The following is an 18,858-nucleotide window of genomic DNA, read 5'->3' on the forward strand; positions in this document are numbered from 1 at the left end:
TGATCATATTTTCCAAACAAAAACATTGAATGAATCCTGCCACCTGGCTCTATTTACGTTTATATATATATATATATATATATATATATATATATATATATATATATATATATATATATATATATATATATATATATATATATATATATATATATATATATATATAAGTTACAAAAACGTTTCAAGCATGTTCATGTATTTTATTAATGAACCATAATAAGTCCATTAATATACACAGTAATTACTACTTAGAGGTCACAATGCATCACCTTATCATTGTTATACTGAGACACATTGAGATGTTATAATTTTAATGTTTTTACACCATACTGTAACAGCCAATATCAACATTGTCACTATAGTGCAATATCTTGTCTGAATAATGCTTGGACAAACTGAAAATACATGATTTAAAAATATATAACATCAACTTGTACAAAAAATATTATATTTTATAACACAGAAAGGTCCTGCAAAACAATTAATTACACAAAAGACAGTATGTGTGTATTTACAGATACTTAATTTACAAATAGCTATGCATTTCTCAGGTTTGAGAGATGCAGTTATTGTCACTGTTATATATAGCATAGACCTACACTGCAAGTTAAGTAACATTTATGCAATTTTGTTATTCTACACATATCAGGCATTGACGACAAATACAACACAAATCGCAGGTCCATTTCCATTCATTTTGCAAAACAATATGCTGTTGTTGCAGATAATGAGCAATGGTCAGTGTCAGTCTTTTTTGGCATTCGTATGGACATACAGTATCTTTGGCACAGGGTCACCTATGGGATTCTTTGTGAATTTGTTGGTAATGACATTTGTTTTTCTTTCCAATGACTGCAGATAACTTCTGTCTCACTGTGAAGTCAGAGCCCTGCACTCGCTCTCAAATGCAGCACATTTGCTCCAATGAGTAGACCCCACAAGCTCTCATATTTAGTTCGTTTAGATGGGAAAATCAAGTGCTTTGGTCAGTTATAGACCAGAGACTCATGCCAGTTCTCATTGAGCTTGCCGTTCCGATGCCTCCCTTGCCTTTTGGGTTTGTGAGGCATCTGGGTTTGAGTGTATCCATCAGACTTGTTTTCCGATTTGTTGTGTTGCCGTGTGTATCTTTTGCATTTGCAGGAGGTCACTACAGTGATCTTGTAGGTCCTAGTGCTACCATCCTGACATTGGAGCTGAATCCGTTGGGTTCGGGTCTTGTCATTCATGCAGCGCCATTCCTGACTGTTTTGCCGGTTCCAGAACTTTCTACCATATCCACCGATCCAGTTGGGCAGCATCTGCGCTGAAAGGCACTGTCCTGTGCACACCAGTTCTTTAACAGGGTTTATGCTGGTGCACTGTCCATCTGAGATGTACTTTGTTGATCGCAGTTCTCTGCAGCCCACTGGAACACGTTCTATAACAGAAAGTGAAATAAACTTTAGAAGATTTTCAATCAAAAATAATAATAAAAATTCATATCTGACAGATTTTGCAATACTTGGATTGATATCTTTGCTAAGTTTGGAAATAATATAAAAACAATCAGGGCTCCCACAGTGATTTTCAGGCTTGGAAAAGTTGTGGAATTTCTATAGTGAATATATTTTTTCTAGTTCTACAGCTCAGTTCTAAAATATTTCAACAGCTAGAAATTGCCATTTGTGCGTTTAATCTCCATAAAATTATTATTCTTTAAATCTTTATCCACCTCAAACTGTGTCCTTTGAATGAAGTCATTTAAATTCATTGTTCAAAAGGTATGGAACCCCTGCCAAGAGAATGCATCCGGATGTGCTAAAGTGCTTTTAAAATGCTCAGTTAGGGATAGGTCAATTGAGTACCGTAATATTTTCAAGATTTTAGGAGAAAAACTTTAAGAATACACCTTGGTGTTGTGCTGAAGTATACCTTAATGGTCTTTCACCTTTACCTCAACAAACAACAGCAGTATAGATGATGTGCTTTGTTTGGTATATTTCAAGACCCCACCTATAACGGCCCTTCTCTGAACTGGGAGGAAATGGTTTAGGGTACAGATGAATGACGACTAAGAGTCTCTTATTGTTTGATAAGCCATTGCTGCTGGCAATACTGTCAGCATTGTTCTGCCTGGAAGCAATGTCTCCTGTCAGTGTAACCCAAGCCAAAATCCATTCACAGAGCAAAAGCACACCTCAGTTACAATGTGCCCCCCTCTCCATGACAGGAGGTGATGAATGAGGAGTGGAGGGCCATTTTCTACCGCCACACTTCAAGTTATGGCATTTCAAAACAAACAGGGATCCCATAGGAGACTTCCTGAATAACTGAGCTGCACCTACACTCTCCCAGTCTGACGGGATTCACTCAGCGGGCATTGTGCTCAGCTCCCTTTTATCTGCACTGCCCGGTGAGGCTGTGAGCCAAGAGAGTGTGTCATTCATATCATTTTGCCATCCCAATAAGTCACATAAATTCACAACCCTTCTACTGATGGACAATGTTAGAACAAAGCTACTCTTAAAGGGACAGTTCACCCAAAACGAAAATTCTATAATCATTCATTCTCCCTCTTGTTGTTACAAACCTGTATGACTTTCATTCTTTCTTCTGGCAGAATGTGAAGTACTGATAGCCTCAGTCGCCATTCACTTTCATGGCATCTCTTTTTTTCCATACAATAAAAGTGAATGGTGACCGAGACTGAACATTCTGCCTAACATCTCTTTTGTGTTCCGCAGAGGAAATAAAATAATATGGGTATAGTACAACGTGAGGGAGAGTAAATGATGACAGAATTCCAATTTTTGGGTGAACTATCCCTTTAAACCCATGGTTGTCAACCAGGGTCCCCTGGGGGTCCATAGAAATAGTGCAGAGGCTATATGGACAGATATATAAACATATATTCAAGACATATAAAACGTTTTGAATCACCATTAACTATTGATAAGCATTTTACAATGTTGTTTCGACATTAATAAAATATATTATTCAGGTTTACTGAAAAAAAGAAAAAAAAATCTGTTCTTTATATTGGAGTGTGTGGGTTGGGGGGTCCCTGGACCTGTAGCTAATGATTGAAAACCTTTGTCTTAATGGGTTTTTTGTATTGTTTTAGTTAAGTTAAAATTATTAATGGGAGGGAAAAAAAATATCAAGGCAGACTTGGGAAGATCTTCTCAAGGAACGCAAAATAATTTAAGGGGATTAAACTTCATACCAGAATGTCAAAATAAATCTCTTTTAACTATTTTAAAATGCAATATAATTTAATAACATTAATTAGCGTCGTGAAGTGACGCACGTGAACTCACCGCCTCTCTCGTGTGCTGGGAACCCTCTGCTGCCGGTGCGCGCGCGATTCAGAGACGCGTTGCTCTGAGCATCCTGAACGGGACTGACCACATGAGTGTAGAAAATCTCCGTAGCATCGTTCTTCAAAGTCAGACCACTCCTTATTAAAAAGCAGAATAAAAACATAAAATTGCACGATTCGGGTGCGTTTATATACATAATTAAATAACCCACAGACGGTTTCCCGATAACAAGAAGAGAGATGCGCCTTGTGTCTGAATGACTCCCTCAGTCACTATCATATCTTGGGTTATATATGCATGCTCCCGCCTCCAGCGCTGGCCAAAGCTCAGGTGAATTTTTAAACAAGCAGTTTCTCCCCTAAACTAACCACTCCCAGTGAAAAAACATCTGGAATGAAAATGAATGGTTTACTGGCCCCCCCTGAGAGCTCTTAATTCACTTAGGGATATTTGTGTGCAGTTATACTGTACATGTGTATGATTTTTCTTAAATTAAAGAGTGCAATGTTCTCATTGTGAAAAGTGACAGAGATCCATTTACCAGAGTTGTTGGGGTTAATTACTCACTCTGACTGGTTGGAACAATTAAAGTGTCTGGCAAAGGTGTTAAAACAAGTCATTGCAAATGAGTATGAAAATAAATTCTTTTGGAAAAGCTGACAGGTTTGATTGAGTTGATTGATTGATGACAGAGATTGATTCTTGAATGATGGGCAGATGTATGACACCCAAACAGATTAATCACAGCTCTTTTGTCACAATTGATTGTCTTATTTTGTTTGACTGATGCCAATTTTTCTCTTGCTGCATCCAAATATCCTTCCCTACTATATACAGTATATAGTATGCCAAAAACAGTATGCCAATGGAATAGTATGTCAGAATCCTCAGTATTCATAAAACAGTAATTGTGAAATACCTGAATGACCTACTATTTCCAGTGAGATTCTGAAGTGCAGATCGACTGGACACTTTACTATTCCATAATCCCTCTGGAGAGGAGGAGACGTCACGTTAAGAACACTGTTTTAAAAAGAATGGATGTGAACCGCGAGTCGGACGACTCTTTTCAACTAAGTGATATACTGTATATACCAAGAAAGTTGTTCCTTGTGCTTAAATTGTGCTTGTTTAACAAAACCAGAGTAGATTATTTTTGCAGTTATTGTTATTATGTCATATATTCAGGTCACAGGTCAATACCCATGTCCCCAGCTTAAGTATGTCTGAAATATATTCATACATGCATATCTAAATAATGTACTGTTTTACCAGTCGAGAAGTGCATCCATCATCAAATACAGTACATAATATGACAGTACGCGATTTTGGACACAGGGACAGCCTTTCGTGAATGAATTGTTCACTCCAGTTTGTTCACCCCATTCTCAAAAGAATGATTTGTTCACAAATCTGACTGATGCAGTTCTCAACTGACTAACGAAATGATCCGGTCGCAGTGGTTATATTTACTGGAGGGTAAATATTATCAGTGAATGATGACTTAAATGTCGCTCTTTTCAAAATTGTATGGTAATCTGATAGTGTTTTAAGTTCTTTTTGAAGTTAAAAAACATGTAAACTGTCGATTTATGAAAAATAGCTGTGTGAAGCTTTGGTGTTCCAAAGAAAAATAACAGTATACGATTTTGTAATGATGGTTCAATACAAGTTAAACTCAATCAGCATTTGTTGAATAATATTGATTACTACAAAAATTACTATTCCTTTTCTTTAAAAAAAGCAAAAATTTGGTCTACAGCGAGACACTTACAATGGAAGTGAACATGATTTTAGTGTGATAAAATTACCTTTTCTGTGTAAAGTTATAGCCAATTTTACAACTTCGTTGCCATGATGATGCAATGCCAACAACCCCTAAAACGACAGTAGAAATGACGATTTAAACAGCTCAAATAATAACTTTTATAAAATTCACATTTCTGTCTTTAAACGGTCCAAAAAAATGGCCCCATTCATTTCCATTGTAACTACCTCAATGTAACCTCGATTTTTGATTTTTTTTTTTTTTTTTTTTTTTTTTTATAGAAAAGGAGGAACGAGTCTAAATAAATTTTTGTGGTAATCAACATCATGCCACAAATTGTGTCGATTGAGCTAAACTTGTATTGAACCCGGAATATTCCTTTAAACAGATTTAGAGTTTGGGGTTAACTATTCATTGAAGATAAACAACATTTTAGGGGAACGTATGCCCCCTGGTGGCCAAGCAGAACCATCTATTGTAAGTAGGTTTATAGGACTTCAAAAGGTTTGAGTAAAAAATATCTTGTCAAGACTAGTCGTCAGTCCCCGACTTGGTTGATTTGCGCGTTACCCACATGCAGAGAGAGATTCTCTGGTCAAGGGCGCGCGCGTCCACTGACTGCTGAACTATGATTGGTCATCAATCAAACAAGAGTGAAGTGTTTCTCTTAGCAATGGAGATAGGTGTGAGGTAGTCTGCATTTGTCTAGTTATAGTGACTTATTTTAGTTTCCCACCATTGTTATTTTGGCATGACTCACATTTTTTTCTTTATTTTTCTCCCACAAGGAAAATAAAGACGCTTTGCAAAAGTGTGTGATAAACAGTGTTGGGTGTAATGCATTACTAAGTAATTAATTAAAGTAATTAAATTACTTTTTCATAAAAAAGTAAAGAGATTACTCTTTAATTTTTCAGCAATTTAATAACAGTTACTTCTGATGTAATTGCGTTAAATACTGTATAGATAGACTATAGAACAGTTTTATATAAAATAGTGAATTTAAAATCGAAATATAACATCTAATGTTAAAATGTATACTTTCTAATTTAATCCAGTCCCCTTACATTCTTTGGCCAGTTCATTAATAATTTATTTGATTTTATGTGATTTATTTGAAAGAATTAAAAGAACAGTTTCATGTCTATCCTTGTATTTTTCACCTGGTCGAGGTTGATAAGGGTTTTAGAACGTAATGCAATTACTTTTCAGACAGAGTAATTATACAAAGTACAATAATCTAATTACACTGTAGATGTAATTAGTAGTTAGTAATTAATTACTTTTTTAGAGTAACTTACCCTTACCCACTGGTGATAAAGCCTGATGTGGATGTGAGCCAACTTTATCTCTTCAGAAGTAGGGTGAAACGATTAGTCGACGTTATCGACAATAATTTTAGTTGTCAAATAGTCGTTTGATGTCATTTAACATAACATGAGATCACATTAAACTCTGATGATGATGCGCGAGAGCAGCACTGAAGCTCGTGCCTGAGGAGAGGAAGAAAACGCAGCTCACAGTCCAGATGCACTCTAAACTGTTTAAGGTGATGTAGATAGCAAAGTATGAGGGAATTATACAAAAATACCAAATAAGTAAACATAGAAACACTCTCGCTGTGCAATAAGTGGAGCTGCCGCTCCCCTGAAGCAAAACTTGCGTGTCGAGCGTCTTTAAAGGAAACACCCCAGTGTAACATCTTAAATGCAGTTATATTTAATGCATTATAGCTTTATTAAAGTTCAAATAATAAGGAAGCAGATCATGTAAATAACTACAAACTCTGAAACTGCATTTCTCTGCATTTCTCTCTTCTATGAGTTGCGCGAAGTGTCTTGATCTAAGGGGGAGAGATTGAAACTGCATCCGGCTGAGGAACACTCTGTCGCGGGGAAGCTCATCCCTCGAGCGCGCGCGCTTAATGCAGCTAGATTAAAACGTGATGGCTCGCGACTTATTGTATCATAATACAGGTGTGTGTGAGAGAGAGAGAGTTAAAGATGAATAGAAGTGAACAGAAAGGTGATTGCCCCATTATACACTGCAACAAAATATGTTTTTGATTTGTTTTTATTTTGGCTTGTTTTCCTATATAAATATCTAAAACAACTTTTAAACAACGTACATTTACTTTAGCAGTTATACTGCAGAAGAAACTAATTTTATCTGAGAATGTTGAATATAATATTAAAAATAAAAATTTAAAAATATCAAAAAATCCTTTAAAAAATATGCATTCATCTGAGAAGCAGCATATAATATATTTAGACTTGCTTTTAGAGAATAGATCTTGAATACAAGTATATTTAGTCTTTACTGCACTCGCAGAAGTATAACTAAGTGAAAAAATACACTTATATACAAAATACACTTATATTTAAGATACATTCTCTTAAAGCAAGTCTACATTTCTTATATGTTGCTTCTCAAGTAAATGTATTTTTAGACCATTTTAAATGGAAAACAAGAAGAAAAAAACACGATAACAATAGGATTTTTTGCTGTGAATTTTATACTGAATTAAACTTAACAAAAAGTAAAACATTTTCCCCCTTTAATTCAGTGAATATCTTTTAGAGGTATTATGTCTCTATCTCCTTCAACAAAAAATATATTACAAAAAAAGGTTAATTTTGGATATGCAGTTCCCTATTCAACCACTAGAAATGTTGTAAAAGTTGCACACTGCCCTCCTCTATTGAATGACACTGGTTTTGTGCCTCTATCTCCTTCAACAAAAAGCTATTACAGAAAGGTTAATTTTGGACATGCAGTTCCCTATTCAACCACTAGAGGTAAAACGAAAGGTTGTAGAAGTTGCGCACAGTCCTCCTCTATTGAATGACGCTGGTTTCATGTCTCTGTCTCCTTCAACAAAAAAGTTATTACAAAAAGAAAGTTAATTTTGGACAAAAAGAAAGTTAATTTTGGACAAAAAGAATGTTAATTTTGGGCGTGCCGTTCCCTATTCAACCGCTACGGGTAAAATGAAAGGTTGTGAAAGTTGCGCACTGTCCTCATCTATTGAATGACGCTGGTTTCGTGCCTCCATCTCCTTCAACAAAAAAGCTACTACAAAAAGGAAGTTAATTTTGGACATCCAGTTCCCTATTCAACCAGAGGTTGTAAAGGTTGCGCACCATCCTCCTCTACTGAATGACGCTGGTTTCGTGCCTCTTTCTCCTTCGACAAAAAAAGTTTTTACAAAAAGAAAGTTAATTTTGGAAATGCAGTTCCCTATTCAACCACTATGGGTAAAATGAAAGGTTGTGAAAGTTGCGCACCATCCTCCTCTATTGAATGATGCTGGTTTCGTGCCTCTATGTTCTTCAGCAAAAAAGCTACAAAAAGGTGGTTTATATTGGACATGCAGTTCACACACACCAAGCTGTTACAAAAAAAAAAAAAACACTGCATTTTCTCCACGGACCCTTACTTACCGCTATGACAAGAGGAACTCTTCCCAGGGTAACTCGCATTGCAATGGCTTTTGCAGGCCAATGCTCATAATATCGAGAACAATATCAAAAACAAGCTTGTGGGATATTATTAGCTTTCCATGTTTTACAGTAACACTATTTTAGAAAATATTTGCTTAGCCATTTAAGAGTTATCGCCGTTTATCGCTGAATATCGCCAATATGTGGTCAGTCATTTGCCATCTGTGCAGTTTTTAGACAGAAAAGGTTGGCATCCAAAAACATCTACACTTATTCCAAAATGCAATTCACAAAAGCGACCAAAGAAGACTTGTCAAAAGTAAAGCCACAAGACGTCAACAATATGCATGTTAACATGATTTTAGTGTGATAAACTTACTAACCTTTTCTGTGTAAAGTTATTGCCAATTTTACAACTTCGTTGCCATGACGATGTAATGTCAACAAACCTTAAAATAACTAAAAATTATGATTTAAACAACTTTACAGCAAAAATAATACATGAGTTTTAACAGAAGAATTAATGTAAGTGCTTTTATAAAATTGTAAACTTCACATTTCTCCCTTTAAATCCTTAAAACAATGTGGCCCTATTCACTTCTATTATAGTGCCAAACTGTAACCTCGATTTTTGCTTTTTTTAAAGAAAAGTAGGGACGAGTCTGAATAATTTTTTGTAGTAATCAACATTATGCCACAAATGCTGTCAATTGCGCTTAACTTGTACTGAACCTAGAATATTCCTTTAAATTACACCTTTGACTAATGTTTAACCAACACTAATGTTGCAGCCTGAGCCAGGAGTTTTCTAACATTTCTGACATATGTAGGTATTTTGCAACCCAATCCTGACACACGTGCTCCCATAAACCGCATAAAGTCATTTATTGAATTTACCATCAATGCAATGTGATTAAAAATCAATGTATGATTGACAGAAGTTAAACAAGGGGAAAGAAGGCAAGCATTCAAGCTGTTTCGCGTAGAAAGACAGAGGATACTGGATTCTATTGCCTTCGGCAGGCGAGTATTATCGCCTCCTGCAGGAAGGAAAATGACCAACACGATCATGAAACAAACAGGTAATATAAAGCTCCAACTAGAAATTCATTAAGGAAATTAACCAGAATCTGAAGAATCAAAGAACCTAGCCTACCTAATCTAATGGATTGTTTTTGTTCTCAGGTCAACACAGTTTAAGGAAGAGGTTAGTGACGCAAAGACGAACAGATTAAGAATGAAACATCTTAAATGTTTTAACTTAGGCAAACTTAATGTCACAAGAATTTACCTTGTTTTTTTTTTCTTTATCTGCCTTTCTGATGGCACCGGAAACCCATCAGTGAGCAGAACTACACGGAAGTCCATCATACAATTCTTCATTATGAACTGGATTGGTACGAGTATGTCTCAGTGAAACCATCTAGAAGACTCGAGCAAACCTGCAACCAAAATACTAACTGTCAAACTTAGAGCTCCACAACCCTACGCACAAGGGACACTTAGTTTAACCACACATCTGACATGGCCAGACACTAAATTAAATCCCTGAAAAACAGCTATGTCAAGAAACATTTTCAAGACTTAAGAGTGTTTAAGATATGCCCTCTTAAACAGCTGTTGCAAGTGATTTTTGATTTTTTTTTCTTGGAAAAAAAAGGTGATCTAACTGTTCGGTAATAGACTTTATTCACTTTATGAAATATTACGGCATTTCAATATTTACATGTCTTAGAAAAGTAACCACTGCGTACAGCTTTATTATTACGACCGGAAATTGTTTGCCTTATAAGCTGATGCCAACTTCTATGAATCTTATCTCCTGTCATAAAAACAGAAAGAGAAATTTAAGGCATAGTCGTCAATGTCTTGCAGCAATATATTATAATATCTTTCCGAAAGCAAAACCCCCATCACACATACGACTGTCAATAATAAATCAGTTATGATACTATGATTTTCGAAAACATAAATACAACTATTTTCAACATAAACATCAACAGATTATTTCAAATATAAACAATATTTATATTTGTCTCCTGTTGACCCTTCACAGTGTGCAATTGTGTGGCAAAGCCTTCGGTGGTTTTCCCCCGTTTTATGTGCTTCTGAATTTCATCTTCTGTGAGTACCATGAACAATGCTGTTGTAACCTCTGGGTAAGGTCATGGATTGGCTCTCTTTTGACTTAAATGGATCTTTGATTATTATGATGATAACAACAATATAGTTGCTGGATTGAACCTGTGTCTATAGGGTAAATTCTTAATGACTCAGTCTGAAGATACAGGGACTGTGTCAGAGGTAAGATCCTCAGTTTGGTTATCTGATGTGGCGTCACTCTGGCTGACAGAGAGCTCTTCCAAAGTGCCAGTCGTCTCCTCCAATGCTCGATTTTCCTCAGCTATTGGTGAGAAAAAAAGGTGTACTTTCAGTGATGCATGAAAGCAAAGTGCAACCTCAATCCCTTTACGAAAAACGTTCTGTGGCAGTACGATGGTACAATAATGGTTTCAGCTTGTAACACCATGCTGCTCTGATATACAGTATATCATGTTACTAAATGATTACCATATTCATATACTATGGTTTTTACAGGGTATTCCAGAGAATTATATCCCAGAAAGCCATGGTAATACAATGATACTTCTTCGTAAGTGTCATAATTAAAGTTTAGGGCAGATTCGTTTAGGATACCTTTGGCCTGATTTTGTAGTCGTGTGGCTGACTCAGCTTCATGCTTCTCTCTGTTCCTGTAATATTTTACAGACCTTCTTATGGGTGAACCAATGCAGCTTCTGACAAGCCTGGTCACAGTAGATCACCTGAACAAATGAAAAGATCGCTTTTGAGTGGTCTTTGAGAGTTAACTGGTTAATGTCAAGCCTGATTTAACCTCCTGAGACCAGAGCATGATTGCCGTGTGCATTTTTCACTAGCAGCCCCCAATAAACATGCAAAAAAAACAAACAAAAAAAAGTACAAAAGTTTGCCTACCCTTGGAGAATTGGTAATATATGTACCATTTTTAAAGAAAACATGAGTGAGCAGGCAAAACACATTTCTTTTATTTCTTATGGGATTCATATTCAACTGTAGGTTATAACAGAATGGCACAATCATAAAACAAAACATGGCAACAAAGAAAAAAATGAAATGACCCATTCAAAAGTCTGCATACCCTTAGTTCTTAATACTGTGTATTGCCCCCTTTTGCATCAATGACAGCATGCAGTCTTTTGTAATAGTTGTCTATGAGGCCCCAAATTCTTGCAGGTGGTATAGCTGCCCATTCGTCTTAGCAAAATGCCTCCAGGTCATGCAAAGTCTTTGGTCGTCTTGCATGAACCGCACGTTTGAGATCTCCCCAGAGTGGCTCGATGATATTAAGGTCAGGAGACTGTGATGGCCACTCCAGAACCTTCACCTTTTTCTGCTGTAACCACTGGAGGGTCAACTTGGCCTTGTGCTTAGGGTCACTGTCATGCTGGGAAGTCCAAGAGCGTCCCATGTGCAGCTTTAGTGCAGAAGAATGCAAACTGTCTGCCAGTATTTTCTGATAACATGCTGCATTCATCTTGCCATCAATTTTCACAAGATTCCCCGTGCCTTTAGAGCTCGCACACCCCCAAAACATCAGTGAGCCACCATGCTTCACAGTGGGGATGGTATTCTTTTCACTATAGGCCTTGTTGACCCCTCTCCAAACATAGCGCTTATGGTTGTGACCATAAAGCTCTATTTTGGTCTCGTCACTCCAAATTACAGTGTGCCAGAAGCTGTGAGGCGTGTCAAGGTGTTGTCAGGCATATTGTAACTGGGCTTTTTTGTGGCATTGACGCAGTAAAAGCTTCTTTCTGGCAACTCGACCATGCAGCTCATTTTTGTTCAAGTATCATCGTATTGTGTTCCTTGAAACAACCACACCGTTTTTTTCCAGAGCAACCTGTATTGCTCCTGAGGTTACCTGTGGGTTTTTCTTTGGATCCCGAACAATTCTTCTGGCAGTTGTGGCTGAAATCTTTCTTGGTCTACCTGACCTTGGCTTGGTATCAAGAGATCCCCAAATTTTCCACTTCTTAATAAGTGATTGAACAGTACTGACTGGCATTTTCAAGGCTTTGGATATCTTTTTATATCCTTTTCCATCTTTATAAAGTTCCATTACCTTGTTACGCAGGTCTTTTGACAGTTTGTTTCTGCTCCCCATGGCTCAGTATCTAGCCTGCTCAGTGCATCCACATGAGAGCTAACAAACGCATTGACTATTTATACACAGACACTAATTGCAATTTCAAAAGCCACAGGTGTGGGAAATTAACCTTTAATTGCCATTTAAACCTGTGTGTGTCACCTTGTGTGTCTGTAACAAGGCCAAACATTCAAGGGTATTTAAACTTTTGATCAGGGCCATTTGGGTGATTTCTGTTATCATTATGATTTAAAAAGGAGCCAAAGAACTATGTGATAATAAATAGCTTTATATGATCACTTTCCTTAAATAAAAGACAGTTTTTTTGCATGATCAGTCATATTTTCAAAATCAATGCAAAAATGTCACAATTTCTGCTAGGGTATGCAAACTTTTGAGCACATCTGTGTGTGTGTGTGTGTGTGTGTGTGTTATATATATATATATACACACACACATATATATACACGCAAATAGTTTTCCAAAAAATGTGTGTCCTTATTTGGGGACAGCGGGACCAAGTTGGTATTATTGAACAAATTTTCACTAATACCAAGCTATAGAAAGTCAGATGTTTTCAGATGTATAAAATTGTTTACTATGTTTCCAGGAGTGTTAGTTATTCATGTTTTTGAGACGTTACAGTCATCACAGCTGATTTTCTGTAAAGCTGCTTTGGAACAATGTGTATTGGGAAAAGCACAAATAAAAAACTACAAATTATTTGACTTGATTTGACTTTTATTTTACAATGTTTTTTTCTACTTTTGCAACAAACACTCAATGTTCACTCTTTGCACTGTAAAACAAACAAGTGATAGCCAATGCTGAAGCATTTTACCAATCAGAAATTTGCATAATTAATTCTGATACAAGTAATGGCCAACATGTCCAATCACTGCCAACCATGTTAAAATAAAATTATACATTATAAATTCTGAATCTATATAGTAATTACCATTGTCCCATGCCTGCCAAACATGTTGAGTGGTCCAAATATCATCTGCAGCCTGAAACTGAACTTTTGAATGGATGTTAGGAGTTAATGCACTTGGCTGCATAGGAAAGTCATAGGATGCTCCCTTGCTCCCCATTTAGTGAATGACTTTACCTCCAGTGTGCTGTCTGTCTGCACTGGTCTCAGAACAGTTCGAAATGCACCTTAGTTTTATCCAAATTCCATATAAAGTAACATTTTCAGCTTTTGGATGAACTCGTTGATTCTCAGTGTGATAATGCACAGCAAATAAAGCGTTTCTTAGGGAAAAATAGTGCTATATTTAGTGTGTTTAACAGCGTGCCGTTTCTCAATAAATTGCTCAAATTTTAAAATGGCATATTGGATGAAACTAGAGACTCTAATCTTTTGACTCAAACAGGTTTCAATGTAAAAACGTAATGAGGTTTCTTACCAGAAGTAGTTTTGTTGCCGTTTCTCCTAAAGACAAACTCTGCTGAGATTGGCGCCATGTTGTTTTGTCACATGGTTCGGCACGTTAAAAGTTTAACCCTTTACTGACAGCCAAGAGTGTCATGAACTGAGATCAGTCAGTTTAAATGAAATTAAATTATGCATAGCGTATAGTGAAGACAAAGCATAATGTCCGTGCAGGAGATGCAGGGTCGCATGAAGTAAAAAAAAAAAAAAAGTCATCTAAGTCCTGGAAAAGTTTTTGATTTTGATTTAGAAGTTTTTCATGTCTATTAATCAAGTGACAAAAACAAGTGAAAAAATCTGTGCTACCCTGTTTGATTTTTACCATTTTGCAGATGGAGCATCTCCTCTCTGCTCCTTTCTCACCACAGGAGGTACAGAAGTCTGCATCCATGAAACCCACCTGGCCCGTGATGGCCTGAGTGAGCACTGACAAAGCTGTGGGGTCATTACCCTGTCAGAAAAGCACTGGTGAGACTTGAGGAACTTCCACACATGGAACACAATTCTCTCTTTTTTTTTTTTATTTCTTGTTTCTCTGTTACTCTCTAGTGAAAGTAGTCATAAATTTATTACACTCACAGTCTCTTCAATATGAGCACACAGGGGTCACTGCAATGCTTACTCACCACCTCCACTGGAGCAATACTTCGGACCAGCTGCTGTAATAATGTGGCATCACAATATGGAAATTTCCGGATGCACTCCCGGATGAACTTCTCCTGGGACACTAGGAAGCCATCGCTGTCTCGCCCTTTCAGAAGGCTACAAAAGAAGCATATTCAGAGAGAATTCAATTGATAACATTTGTAAAAGAGTTACAAATCAAATTTGGAGGGTTTGGATTTGTACATAAAATAATTAAGACAATAAGAATACAAGTAATAATCCCATGAAGTGACAGTCATAACTTAAATCGTAACTTCAAAGCAGACATACAGTACTTGAATTAAAACTAAGGTTGCTGCTGGAAGAGGTATTAGGGAGGCCAGCAGGGGGTGCTCACCCTGCGGTCTGTGTGGGTCCTAAGGCCCCAGTATAGTGACAGTGACACTGTACTGTAAAAAGGCACCATCCTTCAAATAAGACGTTAAACCGAGGTCCTGACTTTCTGTGGTCACTAAAAATCCCAGGGCACTCACGCAATGAGTAGGGTGTAACCCCGGTGTCCTGGCCAAATTCCCCCCATTGGCCCTTAACAATCATGGCCTCCTAATAATCCCCATCCATGAATTGGCTCTATCAGTCCACTCTCTCCTCTCCACCAATAGCTGGTGTGTGGTGAGCGTACTGGTGCACTATGGCTGCCGTTGAATCATCCAGGTGGATGCTGCACACTGGTGATGTTTGAGGAAAGTCCCCTGTTCACTGTGTAAGCGCTTTGACTGTAGTGTCAGAAAAGCACTATATAAATGTAACGTTCATTCATTCATTCATTCATTATAAGCATTACACTGCAAAGATATCTATACCTCTTGACGAGGCCATCGAGTTTGTCCTGGCGATCTTTTAGGAAAGATCCGCATTTCTGCAGCACACAGCTGAGGTAGTGCATCTTCATGGCCAACACCTCATTCATATCCTGCTGCTTCACACACTTCTCGCAGATTAGCTCCAGAACCTGAAAGACGTCCTAAAAACCTTACTCACTGCCTTGTTAACTCAAATCACTTTCGTTCCAGTTCAACTGAGCATAATCAGGACATGTGCATTAATAGGACATTCAAATATCTTTGCCATTTTCCAGTATGTTTATGTGTCATTTAAACTTAAAATCTCTCTGGATTTGTTGTAATGAATCTCAGATTTGCTATGAAATTTACACGGCACGTAAAAGAGTAAAAATGCAACTGACCTTGTGACACTTCTCAAGTGCCTCCACGTCCATCAGAAGAGGGTTTTCCTTCACCAACATCACTATCTTAAGCCAAACAAAAAGATCATCAAGTCTTATTTGAAACTGCGTTTTATTTGTAGTGGAGTTATCACGGTCATATTGCACAATTTTCAGTCTAAAAAATATTACCTTTACAGGGTTGAGATTGGTACTCATAATAATTTTGTGCAATGGTCCAGTGAGTTTGGTAGGGAGTTTTGGTTCCTTTTCCAGCCCCTGGGGTTTTGTGTAGTAGTCCAGCCTCACTCGGGAGAAGAAATTATTAATGACCGTCACACAGTCATGCTGCCCTGAAAAACATCTGTGCTTAACCTAATTTACTGTACACTTTCAAAAAATAAATAACTTGCTTTCCACTTTCCCTCTTTGAATCTGAACTTAAAGGGGTAATGATATGCCTTTTTTATTATTTTACAATGTTCCTTCAGGTTCACTTAGAACATTAGTAAAGTTATGTATTTGTAAACATGATCATTTTCCACCCTAATTCTGACCCTCTTTTAGAAACCCTTGGTTTTGGTGCTGCTTCTCCTTTAAGACTTGACCGTAAATGCCCAATGTTATGATTGGCTCTCTGCTCTTTACTGACCTGCTCTCTCTACTTGCCATCTCACTGATCACCACTACTAGGCGGACTTCGGAAGTGATAAGGTAAAGTAGGTGTTGATGTGCTGTTTTTGAGGCAGTCAGATGCAAATGATGATCATGTCTACCACAGTGTAACATCAAAATATGAAGGAAGTAGAGAACGAGTCGTTTTGGCAGCTTGGTTTAAACAAATGCTCTTTTTGCAGTGAGGAGAAAGTTTTGAGTTCTGAAACTTACAGTATGTTTTTATAACATACTGTAATATAACAAAGGTATCCGCGTGCACGCACACACACACACACACACACACACACGTTTCCCACAAGACAATAGTGTTTGCATACCAACAAAAGCCGCCATTTGTGCTGCCGTTCTGCCAACTGAGTTCACAGCATCTGTCTCTGCTCCAGCATCCAACATCATCCAGGTGATATCCGTCTTTCCTATATAATGAAATCGTGTACAATTTTAAGTGGATCAGCTCCATTGCTTTGTATATAGGCAACTATATTTCAGCTGTCACAGACTAAAAAATATAGTATTAAAAGACTATTTTTCTATATCTTGAGAACCCATTTTAATCTTCTTGAAATATATCCTTACAAGGTCACTCAAAAAGCCATTTAATATAGATGAAATATGTGTTTATTCTGACCTGAGAGCCCCGCAAACATGAGTGCGGTGTAGCCGTGTTCATGCTCGTTGCAGTTGACATCTGCTCCGTGCTGCAGTAACAGTTTACACATATCTGCCTTTCCCTTGTATGCAGCATGCATGAGGGGGGTCATGCCAAACTGAAAAAGAAGCGTGAAAAATCAAAACAACTGTTAATCAGTGACGATTGTTTCTCAAAAATTTACATATATTGATATATTAACATATTATTGCTGATCTGGGGAAACAGGAAGGCCCTGATTACATTTCCAAAAGCATGAACCTATACTTAATATAATGAGTGTACTTGTTGCTTGCAATGCTGTGTTTTGAATTTGAGCAGGGGTGAAAAATGACTGAGTAATTAAATCTAAGTGAAAATATGTCTGTCCCCTTTAAAGTCAGATAGACGGGAGGATCTTGTTGTTTGTTTGAAGTGGGGAGTTTAGCAAAAACTACACAGAGTATTCAACTGCTCACACAAATGTAAGGCACAAATCAAGCAAATGTTTCCATATATTTTTGGTTTATTTGTTTTAAATCTAACAGGAAGATGAAACAAGAGGTGGCCATTCAATACCATTTTAGACGGCTGCTTTGGAAGCCTCCAAGTATCTCTAACATCTGACTTGGACAGGTCCCTGGAGGAGCCTTTATTGATCTAAAAACCTCTTATCGGTGTATTGTTTTACCCTGAAAAAAAAAAAACTTTTTTTCCCCAATAATGGACCACCACTAACCTTGCAATTTAGCTCAGGGAAAGAATACAATCATGTGCAAAACAAAGAACCAAAAAGACAATTTATAAGCACTACATTTCCTAACCTCATCCAGACAGTTGACCCTGACATCTTTAGATCCAAGCAACCTGGAGGCTTCTTGCACATTTCCTGTAAATATTTAACAATAAAGTGATCAGACACTGCAGCAAACCTAATCTAAATTATACATCAAAAGCCTTACTGCAAGATTTAATGCTTAATATCCATCAAATTCTTCATATAAAACATGTATTTTCATCATCAGGTAATAAAATACTAAGAAAGCTTGAATAAAGTCAATTTTACTGAAACAGATGAGTTGTTATCCCATAATCTGAATATAAATTACAAAGTTTATCAAGACATATGCAGGCTTTTAATCTGCAACAAATCAAGCAGTTATTTAAAAACAGAATGAGAAAAGTGACATGAACACTTGTGATTGATAAATGAAAACATAAATGTGATGATTTTCAGAGACGTTCGCTGTGTTAATCTGTTAATCATGCAATTAGCCTGTTAGCATCATGCTATCATTACCTGCAGAAATAACTTGAAGCAGCTCTTTCTCAGTATTAGTCAGGTCTCCTTTCTTTGGTGCAGACATTATTATAGATTAAAAGACGCTTTTGGTCTTAATAATTGAAAAACAAAATGATTCTGATGGACGTGACAGCACTGCTCTGCAGTGGTTGATTCACAGTGAGTGACTTTAATTCTGACAGTGACAGGTAGTTCGTCGCAAGTGGACTGAACCAACTGAAACGTAGGGGGGATCTGTTTATGCATGTTCCTTTTTTACAATTATTATAGTC

General features: G+C 37.1%; 2 protein-coding genes across 2 annotated transcripts; both read right to left on the reverse strand.

Moving 5' to 3' along the window:
• Nucleotides 1-294: 294 nt before the first annotated feature.
• LOC127421874 (sclerostin domain-containing protein 1-like) lies at nucleotides 295-10,779 on the reverse strand. The gene is made up of 4 exons (XM_051665061.1): nucleotides 10,271-10,779; nucleotides 9,808-9,958; nucleotides 3,303-3,442; nucleotides 295-1,420 (listed from the first exon to the last, which is right to left on the reverse strand). The coding sequence occupies exons 2-4, from the start codon at nucleotides 9,897-9,899 to the stop codon at nucleotides 987-989; spliced, it is 666 nt and encodes a 221-aa protein (XP_051521021.1). The 5' UTR covers nucleotides 9,900-9,958; nucleotides 10,271-10,779; the 3' UTR covers nucleotides 295-986.
• Nucleotides 10,187-18,761, reverse strand: LOC127421872 (ankyrin repeat and MYND domain-containing protein 2-like). Its single transcript, XM_051665059.1, is given in 12 exon segments — nucleotides 10,187-10,920; nucleotides 11,214-11,266; nucleotides 11,268-11,341; nucleotides 14,469-14,597; nucleotides 14,773-14,908; nucleotides 15,616-15,764; nucleotides 15,999-16,064; nucleotides 16,170-16,330; nucleotides 16,973-17,071; nucleotides 17,284-17,422; nucleotides 18,108-18,172; nucleotides 18,584-18,761. Coding segments are annotated over 12 exon segments (1,269 nt in total). The 5' UTR covers nucleotides 18,651-18,761; the 3' UTR covers nucleotides 10,187-10,789.
• Between the last annotated feature and the right edge of the window lie 97 nt (nucleotides 18,762-18,858).

Source organism: Myxocyprinus asiaticus, chromosome 31 (genome assembly GCF_019703515.2).
Source record: "Myxocyprinus asiaticus isolate MX2 ecotype Aquarium Trade chromosome 31, UBuf_Myxa_2, whole genome shotgun sequence".
Taxonomy (NCBI): domain Eukaryota; kingdom Metazoa; phylum Chordata; class Actinopteri; order Cypriniformes; family Catostomidae; genus Myxocyprinus; species Myxocyprinus asiaticus.

Excerpts from the sequence above, each read along its gene's own strand:
- LOC127421874 (XM_051665061.1), bottom strand. The coding sequence starts at position 9,899 with ATGAAGAATTGTATGATGGACTTCCGTGTAGTTCTGCTCACTGATGGG. Across the intron at positions 3,443-9,807 it reads ATAAAGAAAAAAAAAACAAG|GAGTGGTCTGACTTTGAAGA; the intron begins GTAAATTCTTGT and ends CTTTTTAATAAG. Across the intron at positions 1,421-3,302 it reads CCCAGCACACGAGAGAGGCG|AACGTGTTCCAGTGGGCTGC; the intron begins GTGAGTTCACGT and ends TTTCTGTTATAG.